Below are 24565 nucleotides of genomic sequence, written 5' to 3' on the forward strand. Positions count from 1 at the left end.
TATTTACATACAATATCACCCAACCGAAATTGGTACTCATTTATCGACCTCTGAGGGATGAAAGGCTGAGTTGGCCTTGCCGGAATTCGAACCTGCGACCTGCAGATCACGCTCAGATCACAGCAGCGAGCGCTCTCATGTGATAGTCAATGTGGTGAGAGCTAGTCAGCCATGTGTTACTAGTGCGAGATCCTAGCCTTTGAACAGTAACACTTAAATCCCATTCTCCTGCAAACGCTCCTTAAGTGTGCAGCCTTGACAGCCCTAGCTCTTGAATGGCTGCTGTCAAGGCGCTACACAGAAGGTGCGTTTGGTATCGTTTTAGGGTCATTGCCCTGGCCCATCTCTTTTTTTTTTTATATGTGAACCCTAACCCAGACCTGCATAAGATGTTTTTTAAAAGTACAGGGGTCATGGCACATGTGGTGCCAGGCAGGCCCACACTCATGGAAAGGTCGGGCCGGTCTGGAAACACATTCGCCATGTCCCCTGCATTTTAAAAGCATGCTTATCTCCCAGCGTGCTGCCCGCACATTCCAAGTGTTTGTGTTGCATCTGAGATGGCTGGGTCCAGAGATCACAGATACAGCCCCCACCCTTGGAATGTGCGGGAATCCATCTGTGCGGATGTGTTGGGGGTTTGTGAAATTAACTTCACAGATCCCCCTGCAGGCTTTATTATTTTTTAAAAGACTTGTATTAGCATTAAGATGCTGGCTGTTTCCCGCGCCCGCATCTTAATGCTAACAATACATGGTGAACATAGAGGTCAACTGTGAGGCATCCATGATCCCCAGACCCGCCACATCAAGATGCTAACTTCTGGCCTCCTGAAAGAGGTGGATTCCTTGTGCTTGAAAGGCATCCCCCAGCGTTTTAAAAAAAACATACTGCTTACACAGAGACCTGCATTCATTTGACAAGGTAAAAGCCATGCCTGATCTTTTAAAACAAAGGCTGCAGTCACACGTACAGCTTTACTTGTAAAGATGTACATGTGATTGCCACCTTTTTTTTTCTTTCTCAAACGTGGCTCCTGCAGGGGTTAGCAGAACGGTCTCTGCTTGCATCTGTTTACCCCTGAAGGAACCAACACAATGAACAAAGCCCTCCAGCCGAGCATCAGGCAAATGCATTTACATAGACAAAGATTATCTTATCTATGTAAATGTGGATGCCTGAGACTCGTTCGTCCGGTGGTGTGGTCTTTGTTCACCAAACCCACCCCATCAGAATTCCGGAGGCCAGAAGTTAGCATCTTGATGTGGTGGGTCTGGGGATCATGGGTGCCTCACAGTTCACCTCTATGTTCGCCATGTATTAGCATTAAGATGCGGGCGCGGGAAACAGCCAGCATCTTAATGCTAATACAAGTCTTTTAAAAAATAATAAAGCCTGCAGGGGGATCTGTGAAGTTAATTTCACAAACCCCCAACACATCCGCACAGATGGATTCCCGCACATTCCAAGGGTGGGGGCTGTATCTGTGATCTCTGGACCCAGCCATCTCAGATGCAACACAAACACTTGGAATGTGCGGGCAGCACGCTGGGAGATAAGCATGCTTTTAAAATGCAGGGGACATGGCGAATGTGTTTCCAGACCGGCCCGACCTTTCCATGAGTGTGGGCCTGCCTGGCACCACATGCGCCATGACCCGTGTATTTTTAAAAAACATTTTATGCAGGTCTGGGTTAGGGTTCACTTATTTAAAAAAAAAAAAAAGAAATGGGCCAGGGCAATGACCCTAAAACTATACCAAACGCACCTTCTGTGTAGCGCCTTGACAGCAGCCCTTCAAGAGCTAGGGCTGTCAAGGCTGTACACTTAAGGAGCGTTTGGAGGAGAATGGGATTTAAGTGTTACTGTTCAAAGGCTAGGATCTCGCATTAGTAACACATGGCTGACTAGCTCTCACCACATGACTATTAAGGCTGTTATGGTCTTTTACAGCAGGCTGGGGCATGCCCTTTTTGCATAAAATAGGTCTCAGTAACCAGCGAAAAATGTGACCCTCCCCACATGTAAATGGTATTTCATGTCTTTTGTGACTGTTTGAATAGTATCCAAGGGGTTATTTTTGATAGAATGTGATTCAAATTGTACATTTGAATATCATTTATTTAACAATGATGGTCAAAACTAATAGCCTCACAGCCCAGTACCGCTGCTAATAAGGGCCCCAGTCATGGTGTGTTGTGTTTCTTGGGCGCTAGTGTGTCTGTTGCCCAAAGATTTGGGCATTTGCAGTATGGGAGGTCAGAGGTTTATTTATTTATTGTTTCTAGCAGATGAATATGCTACATGGGATGTAGACTTGGAGGACGCGTGCATCAATTCCTAAGTACTTGTCGACCTCTTGGAAGAATTTGGAATTCATACTATACATACCACGGGTGTGTACTTTTAATACTTAAGAGCGGCTACCAGTAACTGATATTAATATACATAGTAATGTATTATTCTGGCATTAACATAAGCTGTTTCTTTATCTTTTAACGGTGATCCATGGTGTTGACACGCCTGATGCAGGATCTGAGGCCGGTCTTCTGAGGCTGGGCGCGAGGGATCCGACATCGTAGCAGGTAATTGTTGCTGTCACTTTAGAAATGTTGATTAAAGGGCAAACCCTGTAAAGCATGTATGTTTTTATAGGGTCCCGGGTGCTTTCCACGAATTGAGTCTTTAGTGTAAAATATTATTATGTATTTGAAGCATATGTCTGTCATGTGACTCTTTGATGTAGAGCCTGGTGGTAAATGTTTTCTTTGCTTTTTATTGCAGATACACCCATTGTAGGACCAACGCCATCACTGCCACCATCAGTTCCCCATGCAGGTGGACCATCAACATCTGATGCCAAACCCAGGCCCCACGCCGGATACCCAACACCAGCGGCTGACCCTTCATTATAAACGAAGCAACCTGCCGGGGGTACACATTGTAAGTATGTAAAACTCCTCACCGACAACCCCCCTTTTTATCCACAGCAGGGACCGTTAATATTTCAGTGTGTCTTTGTAAAACCCCATACCGGACCGCTCATGTTATTCTAGAGGGTTGCTTGGGCTATTTTTTTTACCAACTATGCCCTTTAATATTTTAATGGGTACTCGTAAACCTTGAGGTTTACCCTGGCATTATATTGTGAAGTATATAAAACTAAAACTGTTTTTTTCATTTTCTTTTTAGGGGCGTACGTTGCTGCTGAGGAAGAAGTTATAGCGCAACCATCCTCTGTGATCCCGCCACCGTGCACCCCGTCAACTGCAGGTCAGCCGCCTACACAGGCATTGTACAATGCCAATATTCATAACTCTGTGTTAGATGGGGTGGTAAAGTTCCTTTTAAATAAAAAGGGGCGCGTATCGCTTAATAGGGGGTGGGTGTCTCAAGGGTTTGCAAATGTTCTTGTTACCCCTAACCCGCAATGTATTATTGTTATCAACAACCATATACCCCCGGCTATTGAACCCCCCCAGACCTGTAGCACCTGTGAATGTTAGACCTCCCCGGGAGACACAGATCAGTGGTGTCATTACACTCAGGGCTCCTGGTAGTGGGCTCCACAAACCTTGTAGCCAGAGGTACGGTTACCCCACGTCCGTGGACACCCAGCTGTGGTGAGATCATACCCCTTCATTTGTACTCCCCAATGATCCCCAGCGTTGGCGTCTCTGGTAATCCGCTACGGAGGTCCCCCGGTTGGAGTGCAATTACACCACCCCCCGCATACTCCTCTACAAGCCCCAACAGCGTAGTCTCTGCTTGTCCTCTACGGAGGTCCTCCATTTGGGGTGCGATCACTCCACCCCACACATACTCACCTACAAGCCCCAACAGCGTAGTCACTGCTAGTTCTCTACTGGGACCCCCGGTTGGGGGGCGATCACACCACCCCACGCATACTCACCTACAAGCCCCAACAGTGTAGTCTCTGCTAGTCCTCTACAGGGGGCCCCCGGTTGTGGAGAGATCACACCCCCCCATTCATACTCACCTACGGTCCCCAACACTGATCTATTAGTAATTCTGAAGATATACAACGTCTGGGGGTTGAACCTAGCACCAGTGTCGTCCTAGAGGAGCATCCTATTATAATAATGTCAGATTCCCCCCCTCTCTCAAGACTTCGTATACGCATCGGTCATCCGTGGATCATGCTATCCCCCAAAACCCCTTGATCTGTCCTGCAGGGGTCCCAACGGTGTAAACTAACAACGGCGTACAACAGTCATTTATTGTACAGAGTCTAATATACAGTCTTTAAATACTCCATAGCCCGTGAATCTTAATACACCAAGCGGTTTTGTAAATATTTGTGCTTCTAAAGGGGATAGCTTTGTTAAGCAGTTATTTTGGCCCCCAGGTTTAAAAAAACAGAGAAAGGAAAAGCACTTAGCAGGAGCGAATAACAACTCTAAATTATGATGCCAGGCCTGGAACTTAAGACATCGTTTTGGTAAAAAAGCTCTAGCAGATATGCGTAAGCTCGTGTCTAAAGCCAAACCTGTTCTTTTCACTAGGGAGTCTAAAAACAGTGTTCACCCTGCTAAAAAAATTATGAAAAATAACAGGTCCCCAGCTCTTGAAAAAAAACTTGAAAAAAACAAACAGGGGGTACAAAAACATATACCGCACAGGCCTGATTTTGCAGAACCCCCTGAGCCTTTAAGATCAGGGGTGGACCCCGGGATGAGTACAGCCGAGACCTACTTAAATGCAGCTCCCAAGACACTGCGGCTAGTGTTGGAAGATACACACACCCCCTCAAACCCAGTTAAAAAATGCTACATCCCTGTAAAAGATTGACCGGCACGTCGTTTAAAATGGCTTCAAACCCACAGGCAGCGGAAAATGTTTCTGAAACGCCTGAGAAAAGCTAAAATAATAATCATGCAATGTGCACGTAAAAATTTAGAGGCGCAACCCCAAAACACACCACCACAGGACGAAACAGCCACGGTTGTCTTGCAGAGTATGGGCACATACCAGAGAGATATACCAAAGTTTTGAAGCGTTGAAAACTATGAAGTGTTCCGATTTGTAAATTTGGATCAGTTAAGATCAACCAGGCAGGGTTTAGTAATGATCACAGAGTCTGTTGAAAGGCTAATCTCCCAGATTCTTGAAACGGTTGGCCTAACGATTTTGTACAGATAAGTCTCGACAGGACCGTTTTAAACAGGCCTCTTTTCACCAGGCGGTCATTTTGGCAGACTTTTGATGTTTTGCAGTTTCTAGAAAACATTGGAAAACTACTACAAAGTAAGGCGGAACTGGTCGTAACCGAGCCATTGAGCCTCGTGTTGGTGGTTGTCCGGGATAGAGAGGGAGGGGTGTACAGACCTCTGAAGAAAACTCTTTACAGCGTGGTGGTGTCCAAGAAGAAGCGCTGGCTCTTGGATTTTAACTACAGGGACTTGAACATATGTATGGCTGCAAGCTGCTAGAGCCTAGAACGGTTACGGACGGATTCATTCAGGCAATAGCTATGGAGGTTCACGGAGTATTGGGTATACCCCCTGATATCATGGTTGGCTTTAATGAATTGCATTTATTTGAAGATCATTTTGGCGTACCTATCAAAATCCTGTATAATGAGGACATGCTTTAGAAATAGTTCCCGGTAGGTGACAACATGAATAAGAACACTATATATATTTTACACCACGATCAGCACTATTATGGAATCTTAAACCTTCAGAGCTTCCTAGGGGCTCGAAATGATGCCCTCACTGCTGTCACATATACAGCAATAAGGCAGTTCACAGGTGCCACTTACACTGCAACATGTGTCAGAGAGACGGCTGCGTGGTGACCAGTGAATCTGGGTTTAAATGTCCTTGGTGTAAAACATTTGCCCGGTCCAAAGACTGTCTTCAACAACACATTGAAAAAGCAGCTCAAGGTACAGCCATATGTCATCTTGAAACAGACTGCAGTTCCTGCGGCCGTTTTATAAAGGACAATCATGATTGTAAGGGCCGGATATGCCCCCGATGTGATGTAGAAGTGGTCTCCTTGGATGAACACAAGTGTTACATGACGCACCCAAAAGAAGTAGCCAAGACCAAGAAATACATAATCTTTGACATGGAGTGTGTGCAAGAGATAGGCATACTTATCTCCAACTATATCTATGCTAATCATCTCACTCGTGAGGACAGCTGGGAATTTAAGGGAATTGACTGTGTCAGCCGATTCATTAGCACATTTCTGGCTAAGAAATTCTGTGGGTATAGCTTTTTGGCTCACAACAGTCAGGGCTACGATGGCTTCTTCATAATACAACAACTGATTAAAGAGAGAGTCAACTTCAAACTGATAACTCGGGGTGCAAAGCTGAAGCTCCTCAATAGATAGATACTTGTAGAGCATCAGCATGAGCGAGTCTGACCGTAGGTGACATGTTGACCCTTTTAGTGAATAAACTCACTGATACTATTACCGGTTTGTAGGCTTCTGCATCATCACTGTTAAGACAGAAAGCGTCTTTATTTCGAGAGAGTTTAATTTTCAGATCAACACCATTCACCATAAGTTTCTCCTGGAAAAAATTATCCGCATGTAGACGCCCTAGTAAATCAAAATTTCTGCTACCTGTCGCATAGGATGATCTCTTTATAAAACCCTTGTTGTTTCCATCTAGAGCATAATCCTCCATATGCCCCGCTGTGTCCTTATAAAAAAGCCCTGAAGTGAGCTGGGTGTCCAAAGTGTAATTGCTGTATTTCAGAATGATTTCTATGTACGCTCTATAGGCGTACATATTGTCACTCTGTGTAATCATGCGATCACCTAGAGTGATGTCCACCTGGTTGAAAAGCGTGGCCACCGGCTAGGCAATCGTGGCCACCTTCGCAGCAGCTCTGATAGCTGTCCCATCCTCTTTTGTTATTTTACAGGTTAGGTAGAGTAAGGAGTCATTCAGATCCAGGTATGTCTCAGTTGAGCCCGATATGTAAAACTCGATGGGGGCTAATGGTGATAGTGCTGCTAGGGGCGCAACAACCATGAAAAAAACGTTTTTGATGCTAGTCTGTGTCGGGGGCTTGACAAACAGGTCTAGTTACAATTTCACACATTCCCCCGAAGCACGTGGATAAAGGCCATCTTTTAGAAAATATTGATGCAGGGTCAGTTTTTATTTTGCTTGCCCCGTCTGTTCTTTGTCGTGCGTTTTCTCTTCTGAGTGGCCTTAGTTGTTGATCTTAGTTTTTTATGCAGTTTCGGAGGCCCCCTCCTGCGTGAAGCTCGCCTTTTTCTTTTTGCCGGGCTTTTACCCACGTAAACCAGGCCCAACCCCTCTTGTGCTGGTTGGTTGAAACAATTTGCAATGGAGGTTGTTGCAGTAGACACCACATCCTTAGTAATGTTTGTAGCAGCTGTTTTCATATGTGGCTTGGCTAATACAAACCCTTTGCACAGGATGGGCATGGCTCTCCGAAAAAGACTTCTGAAAATACTGCCTAGACCCTCACGATACATCACAGGCAATCCTTGGAAGTAGGGCTGATTTCCATAACCGGCCTGTCTGCGGTAATAATCCATATAAGCGTGCGGCTCTCCGTAATTCTTCATGATCACCATGTTCTAATTGTCTCTCTCGCGTCTAGGGTGCACGTGTAGTTTCACCAGGACCTTTGTCACGCTTTCCCCCGCACACCCTCTCCCTGCTCCCTCCGCATGCCCGGCCTCTGACAAACGCCATCAGGGGATCCCGCATGTGCACTCTGGCAGTCGGAGACTGCATCCTCTTACCCGCCATACCAGGACACTATTTGGACCAGGGGTTTACCGGCCATCCCAGCGCTGGCAATTACAATGGAGACTCCCCCTGGCAGCCCGCAACAATCCACATCGTTTGCGAAGATCCTCGCGTCACGTGAGGGGGCCAACACGATCACGCATCACATGAGGGGGCTAGCACCGCCAGGAGTCACGTGGCGACAACGCTTCCGCATCATGTGACGCGCATCACGTGTCATTCCGACGCATCACGTGAATTCTCCCAATGATTCAAAAGCGTCCAGGAACACGGAAGCGTTGCTTCACAGCTGAACTCTTTCAGTACTGTACGGCTCTTGTTCCTTGTTTTGAACCTTGCTCCTACAATCTTTGCACAACCTCGGATTTGTCTACTGGATTGCTTTGTCTAAACCCTGGCATTTTGAACTTTGGCTTGCACTCTGTCACAACCTCGGATTTGTCTACTGGATTGCTTTGTCTAACCCCTGGCACTTTGAACCTTGGCTTTGCATTTTGTCACGACCTCAGATTTGGATTTGGACTGCCTCACGGATTTCATTTTTGTTTTTGGTACTTTGGTCACCGGCCTCTTGCAAGGCGTTTGCCTGGCTGCATAACCTGGACTGCCTCAAACCACGGCGTGCGCCCATCCACAGAGTTTCGAACACCAACCCCTGACCCTCTGCTACTAGAAGTTCAAGCCCCGTCCCGGGCCCCACTATCCTTCAGGGTGACACTTCTTATACCTTTAGGTAAGCGGTGCTCTCTTTTCTTGCTGGGTATTCATTGTACAACACGCACATTGTTTGATAATCACTCATTGCCTTGCAGCGCTCCAGGGGTCCTTCTGGCTGTTCCCGGTTCCAGACCTGACGGCTCTCAAAAACAACCTGTGGCCTCAAAGACCGCACAGGTACTGAATATCTCGTTGTATGTGTGGTACTTGGGGACGGAGGCATTACTAATCTACACGACCATCAAGATCAAGTCCATAACAGACTGTGAAGCCTTCTTGGTCGTGCTGATTATGGATACCTCCGCCGGGGACCCTGTGACCGCTTTAATGCAGGCTGTCGCAGCCCTTAGGACCGACATGGCCGCCGCCACCACTACCATTCACCATCGTCTCGACGCTTTACAAATCGCACGTCAACCTTTGCCCGTTGACGCCGAGTTTGGGGATCCCAACCCTCCACTCCAGCCTGCCCCTACTCCGCCTCCTACTCCCACTCCTGTGCTACTCCCAACTCCTCTTCCCTTGGCGGCTCCAGAACGCTACCAAGGCGAGCCCCGGAAATACCGCACATTCATCAACCAATGCAAACTACACTTTTTGTGCAGACCCCATGCCTTCCCCGACTCCGTTACCAAGGCCGCTTTCCTCCTGTCCCACTTATCCGGTGTAGCCGCTACTTGGGCGAATCCATTACTAGAGAACGACCATCCAGCTTTTGTACGATTTCGAACTGCTAGTGTCTGAAATGGCGAAAGTGTTTGATACTCGTTATAAGGCCCAATCACGAGACCTGGAACTCCTTGAACTATCACAGGGCAAGCATTCTCTGATTGAATATATCACTCGGTTCAACCAGCACGCAGCAGAAACATCCTGGCCAGAGCAGGAAAAGGCGATTGTCTACTACCAAGGGCTATGCAACCCCATGAAAGACGCCCTCGCGGTGGTTCCATCCCTTCCTTCTGTTTTCTCTGATCTAGTTGATCTCACTCTCCAGGTGGACGCTTGCAGAACCGAGCGTAAAGCGGAGACGTCTTTTTCTGGCCAGCTCTCTCCTGCTTCGACTGCCACTGGTGGTGAACCTATGCAAATTGGTGGCATCCGTAGTCCTATAACCCCAGCTGAGCGGGAACGCAGGAGAACCAGTAATGCCTGTTTTTACTGTGGGATTAGTGGGCACTATGTAAAAGAATGTCCCCGTCGGCCAAAAAACAAAACTCCGGGTTTTCCGAAGGCTCTCCCTTGAGATCGGGGGTACCGGCGAGCCCCTCATTGACCCTCACTTGACCCGTATTTGGCCCTATCAGACCCATAGTGGTACATGCACTGCTGAAACCCTTTAGGGAGGTCATGCATGCCGTACGCATTGTGATTGACTCAGGGGCCACTGGCTGTTTTATTGACATCACTTTAGCCCAGCATCTCAATCTGCCCCTAGTTCAGAAAGAACATCCTGAGCCTGTACAAGCGGTTGACGGCACCTCCCTTTCATCTGGTCCGATTAAACAGCAGACTACCCCTCTAGAAGTGGTGATTCAGGACACCTATAAAGAAACCATGTCTTTCGATCTTATCACCACGCCCCAGTTTGGTATCATTCTCGGTATTCCCTGGTTAAGACAACACAACCCCTTGATCAATTGGGGCACTGTGCAGGTAACATTTGAATCAGATGTATGTCAGCATTTCTGCTTAACAGAACCCGAGACACTCCCCTCTCCCGCCGCTATTCTTGGCGCCATGGCCTCTTCCCGAATTGAGGATGTTGATCCACCCACACCTACACATACCGTGGGGGCTGTTACAGCTGGTATTCCTGCTGATTTCCACGATTATCTGCAGGTTTTTGACAAAGCGACAGCAGAGGGTCTCCCTCCGCATAGGCCTTATGACTGCCCCATTGACCTGATTCCCGATGCACCAATACCAAAAGGTAGGATTTACTCGTTATCCCATTCCGAAGAAGCAGCTTTGAAGGACTATATACAACAAGCCCTACGGTTAGGTCACATTCGTCCCTCTTGTTCCCCAGCCGCCAGCCCTATCTTTTTTGTTCCCAAAAAGGAGGGTGACCTACGTCCATGCATAGACTACAGACGGTTGAATGCCATCACTATAAAGAACAGGTATCCCATCACGCTCATCTTCACCTTGCTTGATAGATTGACACGTGCGTCCATCTTTACTAAGCTGGATCTAAGGGGGGCATACAACTTGATCCGAATGCGCCATGGAGACGAATGGAAGACAGCGTTCTGCTCCCGACAAGGGTTATATGAGTATACGGTAATGCCCTTCGGGCTGTGTAACGCCCCTGCCACCTTCCAGCGTTTCATCAATGAAGTCTTCTCTGACATCCTTGATGTATATGTTGTTGTCTATCTGGATGACATAATGATATCTTCATCCTCCTTGGAAGAACATGTCATGCATGTCAGAGAAGTCCTATCCCGTCTCAAGAACAATGTATTATTTGCTAAACCAGAGAAGTGTTTGTTTCACTCGAAGGAGGTGGACTTCCTGGGTTTTCACATCACCCCTGGGGGTCTCTCCATGAATTTGTTGAAGGTTCGAGCCATCATGGAATGGCCTCCCCCAGTCAATGTTAAACAGCTTCAATCTTTCCTTGGCTTTGCCAATTTTTACCGACGCTTTATCGCCGGTTTCTCTGCCATTGTTTCTCCCCTCACAGCATTGACCAGCCCTCTTGTTCTGTTTTTTTGGACTCCCGATCATCAGGAGGCATTTAAGGCACTTAAATCTAGGTTTGTCTCGGCTCCAGTCTTACAACACCCAGACCCAGAACTCCCGTTCATCCTAGAAGCAGACGCCTCCTCTTTCGCATTAGGGGCAGTCCTTTCACAGCCTTGTCCAACCACAGGCCGTCTCCATGCGGTAGCCTATCATTCCCGGAGATTCACACCAGCCGAATCCCACTATACTGTTACCGAAAAGGAACTGTTAGCCATCAAGGACGCCCTCCAGACATGACAGCACCACCTCATCGGGGCAAAACATCAGACGGTGATATATACTGATCATAAGAACTTGCAAGATCTATCAACGCTGAAGTGTATAAACAGCAGACATGTCCGCTGGCATCTCTTTCTTGCAGCATTCGATTTCGTGGTGAAACATAGGCCTGGTCTCTCCCACGGCAAGGCGGATGCACTTTCCCGGTCTCCTGGGGGGGAATCGTTACCTCTATTTCCCGACACATTGTTAGAAAAGGGCCACGTCATCTGTATGTGCACGCCATCCCCTCCTAGGCTTGCCATCATCAGACACTGGGTTTCCCAACACCCACATGCCTTAACAGAGTGGGACGTTCAACTACAGGAGGGGTTGCCTTTTCTTCAAGGAAAACTGTTTCTCCCAACAAGCGATGTACGCAATCAGGCACTCGCTTGGTCTCAGTGCTGCAATCAAGGGGCACCCGGGGCAAAAACGCACCCTAGAACTCCTACAGCGGTGGTGCTGGTGGCCTTCAATGAGGAGAGACATCGAGAATTACGTCAACACCTGTTCAATATGGGCTCAGTGCAAGTCGTCTAGGGGACGGCCTCTGGGGTTGCTCCAACCACTACCAGTCCCACCCAGGCCCTGGCACACGGTCTCTATGGACCTTATCACAGACCTACCCCGCAGACGAGGCTACGACACGATCTGGGTTATCGTCGACTCCTACACAAAAATGGCCCGCTTTATACCTTGTACGGGAATACCCTCGGCGCCCACATTGGCCCGTTTGTTCTTTCAGTCCGTTTTCTGTCTGTTTGGTCTCCCGCAGGTCATTGTTTCGGACCGAGAGTCCCAGTTCACGTCTTGTTTCTGGCGTGCCCTCACTGGCCTCTTGGGTATCAATTCCCGCTTCTCCCCTGCCTATCATCCAGAAAGTGAAGGGCAGACCGAGACCGTGAACCAGGCCCTGGAGCAGTATTTGCGCTGTCTTACCCTCCAGTACCAGGATTCTTGGTTTAACCTGCTCCACCTGGCTGAGTTTGCCTATAACAATTCCTGGCATTCATCTACTGGTTTCTCCCCTTTCTACTCCTTGTACGGCCAGCATCCTCGTGCCCTTCCTCTTCCTGACTTTCCCTCCGCCACTCCTGCTGCTGACGCCTGCGCTCGTGACTTGGTCGCGATCCATGCCCAAACCCTTACCCACTTGCGCGAGGCCCAGGTGGTAATGAAAGCAAAGGCGGACAGGGGGTGGCTGGCGGCTCCTAAGTATTGTGTGGGTGACCGAGTTTGGCTCTCGACTCGCCATTTGCATATTCCTGGCTGTCGCAAGCTGCTGCCCCGTTTTGTTGGTCCCTACAGAATTACTAAGCTCCTGAACCCTGTGGCTTTGCGCCTTTCCGTTCCACCTACCTGGCGGATTCACCCTGTTTTCCACACCTCCCTCCTCAAACCTTGTCCTGCTCCTACCCGACTCAGTGCCCCTCCTGCTCCTGTTTCTGTGTCCTCTCCTGACGAGTACGAAGTCAGTGCCATTTTGGGTTCTCGTTTTCTCAGGGGTCGTCTTCAGTATCTTGTGGATTGGGTGGGTTATGGCCCTGAAGACCGCTCTTGGGTCCATTCCCGGGATGTGCACGCCCCGACCCTGGTTGCCCGTTTCCATAGGGACTACCCCTCTAGCCCACGGGGTCGTGGGCCTTTGAGGGGGGGGGCTCTGTCACGCTTTCACCCGCACACCCTCTCCCTGCTCCCTCCGCATGCCCGGCCTCTGCCAAACACCATCAGGGGATCCCGCATGTGCACTCTTACCCGCCATACCAGGACACTGTTTGGACCAGGGGTTTACCGGCCATCCCAGCACTGGCAATTACAATGGAGACTCCCCCTTGCAGCCCGCAACAATCCACATCATTTGCAAAGATCCTCACGTCACGTGAGGGGGCCAACACGATCACGCATCACGTGAGGGGGCTAGCACCGCCAGGAGTCACGTGGCGACAACGCTTCCGCATCATGTGACGTGCATCACGTGTCATTCCGACACATCACGTGAATTCTCCCAATGATTCAAAAGCGTCCAGGAACACAGAAGCGTTGCTTCACAGCTGAACTCTTTCAGTACTGTACGGCTCTTGTTCCTTGTTTTGAACCTTGCTCCTACAATCTTTGCACGACCTCGGATTTGTCTACTGGATTGCTTTGTCTAAACCCTGGCATTTTGAACTTTGGCTTGCACTCTTTCACGACCTCGGATTTGTCTACTGGATTGCTTTGTCTAACCCCTGGCACTTTGAACCTTGGCTTTGCATTTTGTCACAACCTCGGATTTGGATTTGGACTGCCTCACGGATTTCGTTTTTGTTTTTGGTACTTTGGCCACCGGCCTCTTGCAAGGCGTTCGCCTGGCTGCATAACCTGGACTGCCTCAAACCACGGTGTGCGCCCATCCACAGAGTTTTGAACTCCCAACCCACGACCCTCTGCTACTGGAAGTTCAAGCCCTGTCCCGGGCCCCACTATCCTTCAGGGTGACACTTCCTATACCTTTAGGTAAGCAGTGCTCTCTTTTCTTGCTGGGTATTCATTGTACAACACGCACATTAGTTGATAATCACTCATTGCCTTGCAGCGCTCCAGGGGTCCTTCTGGCTGTTCCCGGTTCCAGACCTGACGGCTCACAAAAACAACCTGTGGCCTCAAAGACCGCACAGGCACTGAATATCTCATTGTCTGTGTGGTACTTGGGGACGGAGGCATTACTAATCTACACGACCATCAAGATCAAGTCCATAACAACCTTCCCGTATTTAAATGAGACCAGATCACCCTGATCGTCCCTTATTTGTATGTTGATGGTGTCAAAATGACACTTAGAAACAGGAATATAATCAGGCTTCATGTTTTGTGTATTAACAATGCCTTTGTTTTCACTCTTGACTTGTGCGGTTCGCATCAGGGGGGCGTATGAATCACCAACCCTTTGGTATTCTACTATATAACTGTAGATCATGAGGCTGTAAAATCCACCATCAATATCTGCACATGTTTTGTCCGTATTTTTAGTATTATATTTTATATGTTGAACGTTCCCCAACACCTTAGAAAGTTTCCCGCTACATATAAACTCCAAACTAAGATTGGGAGATCTTACAAATACTTTCCGGCGGGAGTCATTTAGAAACAGATGTATATCTGCATAGCGCTCGAGACTTGCAATCGATTTGTTGATAGTATCTAGCAGCGCCTGTATTGTGGGGTAGAAGGCGTGAGGAAAACCCACGTTTATCAATTCAGCAGGTTCTCCACGTCGGATGGTATACCAGGAATCTCTTTTGTCCAGGGTGTCCCACGTATGGGGGTACTGAATCTTCATCAGCCCCGCTTCCCACTGACCTTGCAAATTAACGGGTTCAGCCAGTTTAACAGAATAATCCGATATTTTGTTTTTGGGGAATATATCTAAAGAGGCGTTACTGGGCAAGATGATATAAAAGCCGGTGTTTTCCATCTTCTCCTTCTGAGGGAGCGTCTCTGTTTTTTAGATCCTCTAGAGATGCCGCGTTGACCCAACTGTTGAATTTCTCAGGCCATCCCTGCCATTTTACCACATGCTGTTTCTTAGACCCCTTACCTTTACTCTGAATAATTGTCTCAACCCTTAAAAGACGCTGGGGATCATCAACCACCTTTTGTAACTCCTCTTTGTAGACATTACTGCTTACAACTTCACCAGCATGATCAGTCAACTGGTATATGTATACACCCTCTTTCACTGATGCTTTTGATTGATGGTAACCTTTTGTAAAGACCCCTTTTAACTTGGATACTCGGATGTGGTCCCCTACGCGGAAGGCTGTTTTCTTGGTCTTCTCCAATAGTCTTCCAGCATACAGGTTTCACCAAGCTGATAATGAGTTTTCAGAGGTTATAGCCCTGGGAGGTATTTTAATAGACCGGTGATAGCTGTCATTATACACATCGATAAAAGTATGTAATATATCCACATAGCGTTGCGTATTATAGGCTGTGAAGTACCTCCATAGTTTAGATTTCAGCGTTCTATTAAAACGTTCAACAACCGCCGCTTTAACCTCTGTGTGTGTTATAAAATGATGCACGCCGTGTTGCTTTAGAAGGTTTTGGAGGGGCCTATTCAGAAATTCTTTATGCTTGAAGGCCGCGGCCACTCTTGCACCAGTCTTATCCCTCAAGGACTCTGCAAACGCGTATTTTGATAAAACATCTATCACCATCAGGATGTAACATGCACCATTGTTCTGCTTTTCAAGGGTAGAAACATCCACCAGGTCAGCTTGCCACTGCGTGTCTTTCGAGGCTACAATGGTCATTCTTCTTTTAAAACATTTTCTAGCATTTTTATGGAGGGTATACGTCTCCTGACCAGATAGCCAAGTCTTAACAGCTCTGCGTGTAATGGGGTGTTTATCATGCTGTAATTTTCGATGAAGGGCAACAACACCCCCATAACTCCTAACACCACATTTATCATAATAGCTTTTATGCAATCTTGAACGTGTGTTGCTATCCATTGAAGCACTACAAAAAAATAACCAGACACAGGGTTGGTGTATGACATTTTCTTTTTCTTTTTCTTTTTATACTGGTTAGTATACATGTACGGGATGATGAACCATTACCACAGCTGATATTTTACTGGACGCAGCATTTAACAAGATATACACATCGAAGTGGTTGCCCCACCTTCAACTCTGTAGGTACCAGATACTCGTAGCATTTAACAGTTCAGATAGTTCAGAGGCTTGTCAAGTACGGCCTTTAAGGCGGAGGTATCTTGCATACATTTCAACCACGTGGTGTTTCAACATGGTTCTAGGACCCAGGTATAAAAATCCCATGTTGTATCGGAATATAGAAACGTATTCATCACACGCCGGCATCTTGATGATGATACATATGTCATTTATACAGATTACACTTTCACAAGTCCTCGCATATCAGAGTCTCAGTGTAAAACACCCCCACAACAGGTGTGGGTTGTTTACAGCTATTCTCGCTTTCAGCATATCATATAAAAGTTTTTCACCATACATACCTCCAGGTGTCAGGTTGCGCTCCGCACACCTTGCTTGTCCTCCAGAAACTCTACCTTCGAAACAACGGTACACATATAAGGAGCATGATTATTGTATTTTTATCTTTTAAAAAATAAGCTTTCGCACTACCAGACACCCCAGATGACTGTTCCTAAGACTGTACAGGTTAGAAAAGTCTCTCTGCATTAAACGGGCAATATGGTTTCTAAAAATCACGGGTCCTGCCAATCGTAAAGATTTCATTTTTTTCTCAGGTTTGCGACACACGTGTATTTCCAGGATTGTTTTTGTTAGTGGCCCCGCCATACCAGCATGTACACGCATACCCATGGTTTTATAAACACATTTAAGCATCTGATAAACGTTATATGACTTCAACATCTGACATATCCCCCGTATTGCTCCAGATTGATAAGTCGGGAGTAAACATTCATGTGCATCCTGCTAAGGGTATCCGCGTGTATGCCCTACACACCAGCGGTAATAGTCACGCTTCAAGCATGTTTTCACAACCGACGCTGCAAAAGCTTGACCGTTAAAGGTCATATTTTCATCTTCTTCCTCATCAGAACTTTCAAAACATTTCAAAGTATTGCATTTCTTACACATATCAATGTCTGGGAATGCTGAATTTTCGATCCTTTTTGAACAGCACACACAATAATAATTGACGGCGTTAAGTGCATTGGTGTCATGGCCACGGGCCCTAGAACACAAAAACCACACCATCTAGTGACGGGGCAATGGGTCACTTGACTCACTTATGTCCCTTTGGGACTCATAAACACAGGGGCCCTGGCTGGACTCATATAGAGATGTGAGCAGGAACACTTTATTTCAGTGCAGGAGTGCTTTTATTTTACTTCAGTGCACACTTTATTTCAGTGCAGAAGTGCTTTTATTTTACTTCATTGCTGGAGTGCTTTTATTTTACAAGAATTTCCAGGTGCTGGAAGACTTTATTCCAGAGAACATCCCCATGTGCTGACTCATTGGGCGTGGCTTCCTAGGCCTGGTCTTCAGGTGCTGACTCATCAGGTGTGGCAGGGCGTGGCAGCAGGCAGGCCAGAGCTACTGGGCGTGGCTGGGAACAAGACTATATAAACCCATTGCTCCCTCAAGCAAACGCTTCACTTTACTTTGCACCTCCATACAATGTGACGCTCAAAACCGCCTGGACTAGCTACTTACCTTGTGATCCTGCAATAACAGCATCCTTACCTGAACCCTGGCTCGCATCACACGGCAACGCTCCATCTTCTTGGCAGATCCCGAATCAACGCCGCAGCACCTGCGCTCTCTGTCCCACGAAGCTGAAGTCCTGAAATGAGAAAAGAAGACAAGACAAGGTTAGAACTCCCGAAAACACCCAACCCAGTGTCGCGCCACATTTAAAACCCAATGCGCACCCTAAGGCACCATTAAAGGCTACTTACCAGCTGTCGGACCATCTCAGCATCGCTCCTCCGTACCGCCGGCTCTGCTTCTTCTACCACAGCTACCGCTGGCACCGCTACACCACCTGCAAGGGGAGAGAGGAGAGAAAAGAGACATTACATACAAGGGACAGAGAACAAACTTTACAAATACTATTACAACAGTCGGAAGACAAGCGGGCAATTGGAAACACGGGAAACACTTACCCACAAGAGAAGTGGACTAGTCACAGCTGGCCTGGACTTCCACGACAAGGGATCAGTGAAGGAACTCGGTCCCCTTCAACAAGCGCCCCTGCCAGAAGCAGCTGGACGGAGAGCTCATCATCATCTTTTAGCAGGAACCGCACTGCTCATCACCGCAGTTCCCCACACAGATGCAGAGGGAGGGACAAACAATAGGAGTTTCATCCCTGGGAAGGCAGCGACCATGCCCCAACCCCTCCGCAGAGACCAGGTGAGCGTAAAATTTGGTCAGGCCCACCGCGCCATCGCGCTTATGTGGCGTTTTGTGCAATTCAAAAAAGAATTTATTTTAACTTGTGAGCATATGTTTTCACAGGTTTTTCTCACACACACACACCGTCATACTTCATTACTTACCACAGTACACGTTTCCGAACCAGCATCTTCCAGCAAAGAGGCGCTAGTGACGTCTATAAACAACTTGTCTTCATCGGATGCTGTGTCTAATGCAGGGGTCATTGCGGCCTCCGGAAACAGTTGCCCCAAAACATTCAGATCCTCATATGGGGCCTCCTTAAGAGCCTTAACAGCCTCATCCATATCCACGTAGTCTGCATCTGTGTAGGGGTAATCTACACCAGAGTCGACGATCCCTGGCAGGTGTTCCCACGTCTTATCCATAGCTGCTGCATCATCAGGGTCTCCATCTGTGGCTAGTGCCGGTGCCACTTTCAGGGCTGTAGTATTTTTGAATGGTTTTCAAATCCTCGCCCTCTGTATTGTCCTTAGAGTAGTAGCTGTAGCGCTTCATAATTCCCTGTATTGCGGTCTTTGAGTTTTTTTTTTTCCAGGCCTTCAGGAACAGGTACATCCCCTATACTCACCTGTATATATGCACCCTACACGCTCCACCCCTAAAGAGGGCCACCGCTCAGACATCGGCTCCATGCCCCCCCACCCTTCAAAACCCACTGCCACACTTCCGGGTCTTTGTAGGGGGACATCCGGGGGAAGACCCCTTGGGGCCCCTAGGGACCCCAGGCTTTGGGGGGGGTCTTCCTGCCAACCCCTATGATGTCACATCGGTGGGACACCCCCGCTAAGGACCAAGTTCCTGTTAAACACACTTAGAACATTTCTGGGTTGGAATTTTTGCTCAGGCGGAACTTCCTGGGCAACCCCTAGGGGGCCACACCCCGGATGTGACGTCATAGGGACTGGATATCCCACCCTAAGGGGGCGTGGAAACCTGTCAAGCTTAGTTTGATGATTAAATGTATCATGCTTTACTACTTGCATTGTAATTGTAATTGATGTGATTGATTTTCTTAGTATACATATTTGTAAAAGTTATTTGAACTAGATACAAATAAATAAATAAATGAAATATTTACCCCCTACTCCCGCCCCACTTACTGGCACTCCCTTGTCTGGCACCGAGAACACAAGTGCTCCCAGCACATCCCTGAACCGGCAATGTCCACCATGGAAAGGGAGTTGGGACTACGTGTACTTCTCCCTATTCCATGGCAGCCTTCTTGAATTGTAGTTGAGAAATAGTAAAACATGCTGTTTCTCAACTAGAGAAAAAATGGATTAGTCTCCCGGTACAACGTGCTGAGATAGCTAATAGCAATATATCCCTTGATGGGACATTACCGGGACAGGTAATTCCCAGGTCAAACATTAAAGCCCTCTCTTCGCTCTGGCTTCTAACTTACACCCTGGGGCCTTACCTGGGCAGGTAATGTTGCCCCACTTGGGATGTACTGCTTAATTCTAGAATGTGTGAATCTCATGGCCTGGACAGAGAGTTGGAATTTGCATAGGTACAAACATTTATTTAGAAACCTTTGTGAGTAAGCTTGGACAGAAATCCTGCCATAAATTGGCATGTGTTAGAATCCACGACCCTTGAACAGGTATTGCAGCCATATAATTCCTCAAGATAATACTACCTTTGGGAAAACCATAAGAGACACACCAAAGGTGACATTAACCAGAAGATGGAGACCAGTTAAATTGTGGATTGCACCCAATGTTTCATGAAGGGGAGTGCAGTAGCCAGAAACCTGTAGAACAATCATACAGATGAAAAGCGGACTTCATGCAATACAGCACAATGAAACTTTCACAGAAGTTTTAACTTGTGAAGAGTAACACTAAACAGACACAATCCAATAGCTGTCTTTGAGCCACTTATGAAAACTTCTATAAAGCAACAACTCAAAATCAGGTACTCAAACAAAACAGGATTATAGTACAATTGGTTAAATCACCTAGGGTTACCGTGATGGGAAGTATGGAAACTACATCTGATCTGACAAGGAAAACTGACCCGACGAAACGAGGACGCCTTCTTTGAGGTGGTAAGTCTCTAGTCCAAGGTACCACTGGAACCGATGGCACGAGGACGTCTAACCCTAAGGTGGCGAATCTCCAGTCCAACTGGCCACCGGACCTGTCGACACAAGGACGTCTGTAAGAGTTATGCACAGACCAGAACGAGGATAAAGGAGGTTTTCTCTTAACTCCCAGCCAGTTCGTGAGAAGCCCTGTATTGGTAGCCGGTTGGTAGGTGCAGACTGGTAAACTCCAAATATTCCCAGGGGAAGATGAACAACAGGAACAGGGATATATGTGGTCCAAAGAAAGGCAGTAGTTTGATCCACAGTGGATAGAATAGTGCCACTGCCCGGGCTCAATAACTTGAGAGGTAGTCAAAGACAGATGTTGACAGTAATGCTGAATTCCGTTAGCATAGAAGAGGGTTCTCCGTGGAGTATCGATTACTGTAGGCTGTAGGGCAAAGGCAAAATCAATCCGTAAGAGCAGTAGCCGAGGTCAGTAATGTGCGGGCATAAAAAAAATGTTCAGGAACAAACAAAGCAATCCGTAAGTCAAGAGCCAAAGTTCAGCGTCATAAAGGCAAGGTTACAAGGCAGACAAGGATTAGACAAAGAATGGTCAAGAAGCAAATCCGAAATCAAGTCAAAATACAAGGTAACAAAGCGCTTGGAACAGCAAGAAGATCGATCAGAAGCGCCGTTCATCAGTTCCGGGTTCGTCACTTGTCCTTGCTTCGCATCACACGTGACCGTCAGAACGCGGAGCGCTGCCCTAGTTTCCATGGCAACCGGCAACGTTCTACCAAAAGAGACCATGCTGTGAGAAACACACGTCTTGCCATGGAAGCGGGACGTAGCCAGGGCTGATACTTGTCAGACAGAAGTTTATTTTTATGCATACAAAACACACTTTTACTGGGAACGGAACAAGATGAATGTAGTGACGGCCTATGAACCAGATTCCTGACAGCATGGTTTGTTACTGAGTGAAATCACTAAGCTTAAACTGTTAACAAGTAAGCAACAGTGGCTAGAAGACTTTCAATTTAAGCTTAATGGCGTGGACAAGATGGCAAAGAGGTTGTTACAATGGTGGTAATCACTAAACTAAGAGTCCCCACAACTTATTTAGTTAGTCAGGTTTTCTTCAGGGATGCTTTGTTAGCACTTGCACTTGCAATTGTAGCACTCCCAGAAGAGAAAGTCCAGGTGAAACACCCCATCTTCATTTAGCATCTCAGGGGAGGGTGAGCTAAAACACATCCATGTGCACTTAACCTATCTCAAGGTTCAAAAATGTAAATGGTCACTGAAAACCTTGGGCAAGCGTCCATTATTTTGGGATGGTCTCCAGAGACCCTACCTGCACTTTCTCTTTTGGGAGTGCTACAATTGTATTTGGAAGTCTTCTCCTCAGAAATCATTGACCTCTTCATGTAAGAAAAATACTGTGGACCTGATGTGTCAAAACGAGAATGAGTTGCCAAATGCCCTTTATGAGCCACCAAAGGGGGCAGTGCAATCCTTTCCCTAATTTCTATCTAAGGTCTCTCTTCTCAGTGAAGAGGCCTTAATAGTATGCCATCCCACATATAGGTGGCCCGTCTTTACCTGAGATGTAAGGTACTATTTGTGGGCTTCACTGCATTTCTGACAGCCTTCAGATGGCCCTCTAGAAGCAAGGTGGAGCAAGAATCTGGCATTCACCTTTTCTGCAGGCCCTTAGAAAAATCTTCATTCATATATAAAGTACAGTTTCTGCATACCTTTGGTTTGAATGTCATTCAGAGTGCTCTAAACATAACCTAAACCTCTACCCCAGAGTCGGATCACCAGGCTGCAAATCGCCCTACTTGGTTGATCTGGAAATGGGGGCTCACAAAGCCAAAAATGAATTAAGAAACCTGCCAACTTTTTCGTCTGTCTACATGAGTCTCTAAAGACTAGGAAAAAACACTGTTATCTGCTTCAGTTGCAGACTAGATAACTTGACTTCAGTTATTTACCTCAGGTTGTTTGATCTAAATTCAGAATTTGTAATTTTTCTTAAGTTGAGTTCTCAATAGACTTGCATTTCGACCCATGCTAAGCCCATGAATATTTGTGGACATTCACTGCAGCCATATATTTCAACAGCCTATGTTATCCAATAGGTGGCCATTTCCAATGTCTTATACATTACTTCATATGCGTCTTTTTGTATTCGTTTTATGAACAAACTGTTGAAATAATCATTTGTTACAGTTACAGTAGGCCGCACTTTAAGTAGCTTAAACTTTGATAAAGTGTTTAAAGTGCTTCAATTTTGCTAAAGAATGTCTGAGGGCCGTTGAGTTTTAGCTGCTGTCCGGCCATTTCCAGTGCTTCTTCATTGCATTGCCCAATCGCAATAAAATACTTATTCCCTTTCTCTTGTAATTTGACTCTGCCTAATGTCGCAGTGTGGTTTATTTTGCCTGTTCATGTTCCTTTGAGAAACCACCACAGCCGCCCACATCCATGAGTGTCAGCTCTAGGAAGTCTTTGAACAGAAACACAATCCTTAAAGACAGAATCAAAAAATAATGAAAGGACCGAAACACAGTGTTTTTAAGCAAATTGAAGATGTATTGGTTAACGTGCCTTTTTCAAAGGGTGAATTGATTTGCTTCAAGAGGAAGTAATCTACTTGTCACAGATGAAAGTAGTATTTCCAGCAAAAATATAAAGATAGTTGTTCACAATTAACTGTTATTGACTTGAGCAAACTGGGTTGGTCCCAAAGGATAGGGTTGATGTTATCGTTTTTTGAGAGAGTGATGATAAGTGGGCGGAAACTGAAAGTGATTTTTTTTCACTTGTGAGGTAGTAGTTGTCACGTGGTCGGTTTTGGCTAAAGAAGAGAAAAGATTTGATTATATATATTAGAGCGTTTTAGCAGAGGGAAGACACTAAGCCAGATTATGAGCTCACCGTAAAAAAAAAGAGTGTAATTCCGTCATGGAAGGACATTTTTCCTATTCGCTCCATTATCTTTATCTGCATAAATATAGGCACATAATACGGAGGAAATACAAAAATGTAATTCCTATACATAATGACACCTTTCTTATTTTACAGTGAGCTCAGAATAAGGCCTTTAAACACAGTTTTACACTTTTCTTTCAGCAACATTCTGTGTGTGTGCACTTTCTGAACTGGGGTAACAGATTAATTTGTATGGCAATAGTTCAGGTACACACATATTTATTAGTAAATAAATATACACACACTTAGATATGTTGACAATCAAACCATTGTTTATTTTTCATACATACAAACCCCAGTAAAAAAAGTTAAATGCTATATACACTATTGGAAAAATAATCCTGGAATAGGTATCAATGACATGATTGTTCTGTAAAATAATTCTTCCAACATTTGCTCTCAAGGATCTTTTCCTCCTCACACGGGCTGCGTCCAGGCTGGGCACACTGGCTGCTCTCCCTCTTGACGAGGTCTCCTCTGAATGGACAGAGTAGTTCATATCAACGTCACTGTCATGATAGCAGCCATCGAATGCCATTGCTTGAACGGCCTCAAGGTTGAGCATTGCTGAACTCTGAAAAGAAAACATCCTCAATGTCAAACCCCTTCCACAGAGTTTAATGTTTTTTACAGACTGTAATACTAACTTATTCACATACTCCTTGGTGCTTAATAATATACATACTGAAGAATCTTTGACAGGCTTTAGATCAGCAAAATGGGTCCTCCATCATGAGAACTGCGTATCAATTAATGACCAATGAATCACCTCGTCTATGGGCAGGTTGTTGGAACACTTGCACAAAAATATACATTTTTCAACATTTTGAAGGCAATGCAAAAAATGGTTATTGGCTTTCTGTTCGTTTTCAGCATTTGGTTTTACCCACATGAGCACATTTCCTCTGCTTTTTATACCCACTCATAACTGTGTCTCATAGAAAAAGGAAACAGATGAGCACTTCTGTATGAACAGAGAAAAAAAACAGTGGGCCTCATTATGACTGAGGCGGTACCCATGCCATTAGAAACAGTTGCCGTCCATGAAGCCAGGTGTCGGAAAAA

General features: G+C 46.4%; 1 protein-coding gene and 1 long non-coding RNA gene across 4 annotated transcripts in view; one reads left to right on the top strand and one right to left on the bottom strand.

The window, feature by feature from the left end:
* Nucleotides 1-24565, bottom strand: part of GABRR3 (gamma-aminobutyric acid type A receptor subunit rho3) — a 2040413-nt gene that overhangs the window by 973787 nt on the left and 1042061 nt on the right. The window contains exon 9 of one of the 3 annotated variants that reach the window (XM_069639260.1): nucleotides 23762-24074. The exons of the other annotated variants lie outside the window; for them this stretch is intronic. Coding sequence (XP_069495361.1) covers nucleotides 23781-24074 — 294 coding nt within the window. The 3' untranslated portion in view covers nucleotides 23762-23780. Of the gene's footprint in view, nucleotides 1-23761; nucleotides 24075-24565 lie in introns of those variants that run through there. 3 annotated transcript variants of the gene reach the window in all.
* Nucleotides 2469-24565, top strand: part of LOC138527900 (uncharacterized) — a 40694-nt gene continuing 18597 nt past the window's right edge. Inside the window, exons 1-3 of the long non-coding RNA XR_011284082.1 lie at nucleotides 2469-2585; nucleotides 2785-2943; nucleotides 3193-3273. This is a non-coding gene — a long non-coding RNA (uncharacterized lncRNA). The remainder of the gene's footprint in view (nucleotides 2586-2784; nucleotides 2944-3192; nucleotides 3274-24565) is intronic.

Source organism: Ambystoma mexicanum, chromosome 7q, assembly GCF_040938575.1.
Source record: "Ambystoma mexicanum isolate Mex_15411 chromosome 7q, UKY_AmexF1_1, whole genome shotgun sequence".
Classification (NCBI taxonomy): Eukaryota; Metazoa; Chordata; class Amphibia; order Caudata; family Ambystomatidae; genus Ambystoma; species Ambystoma mexicanum.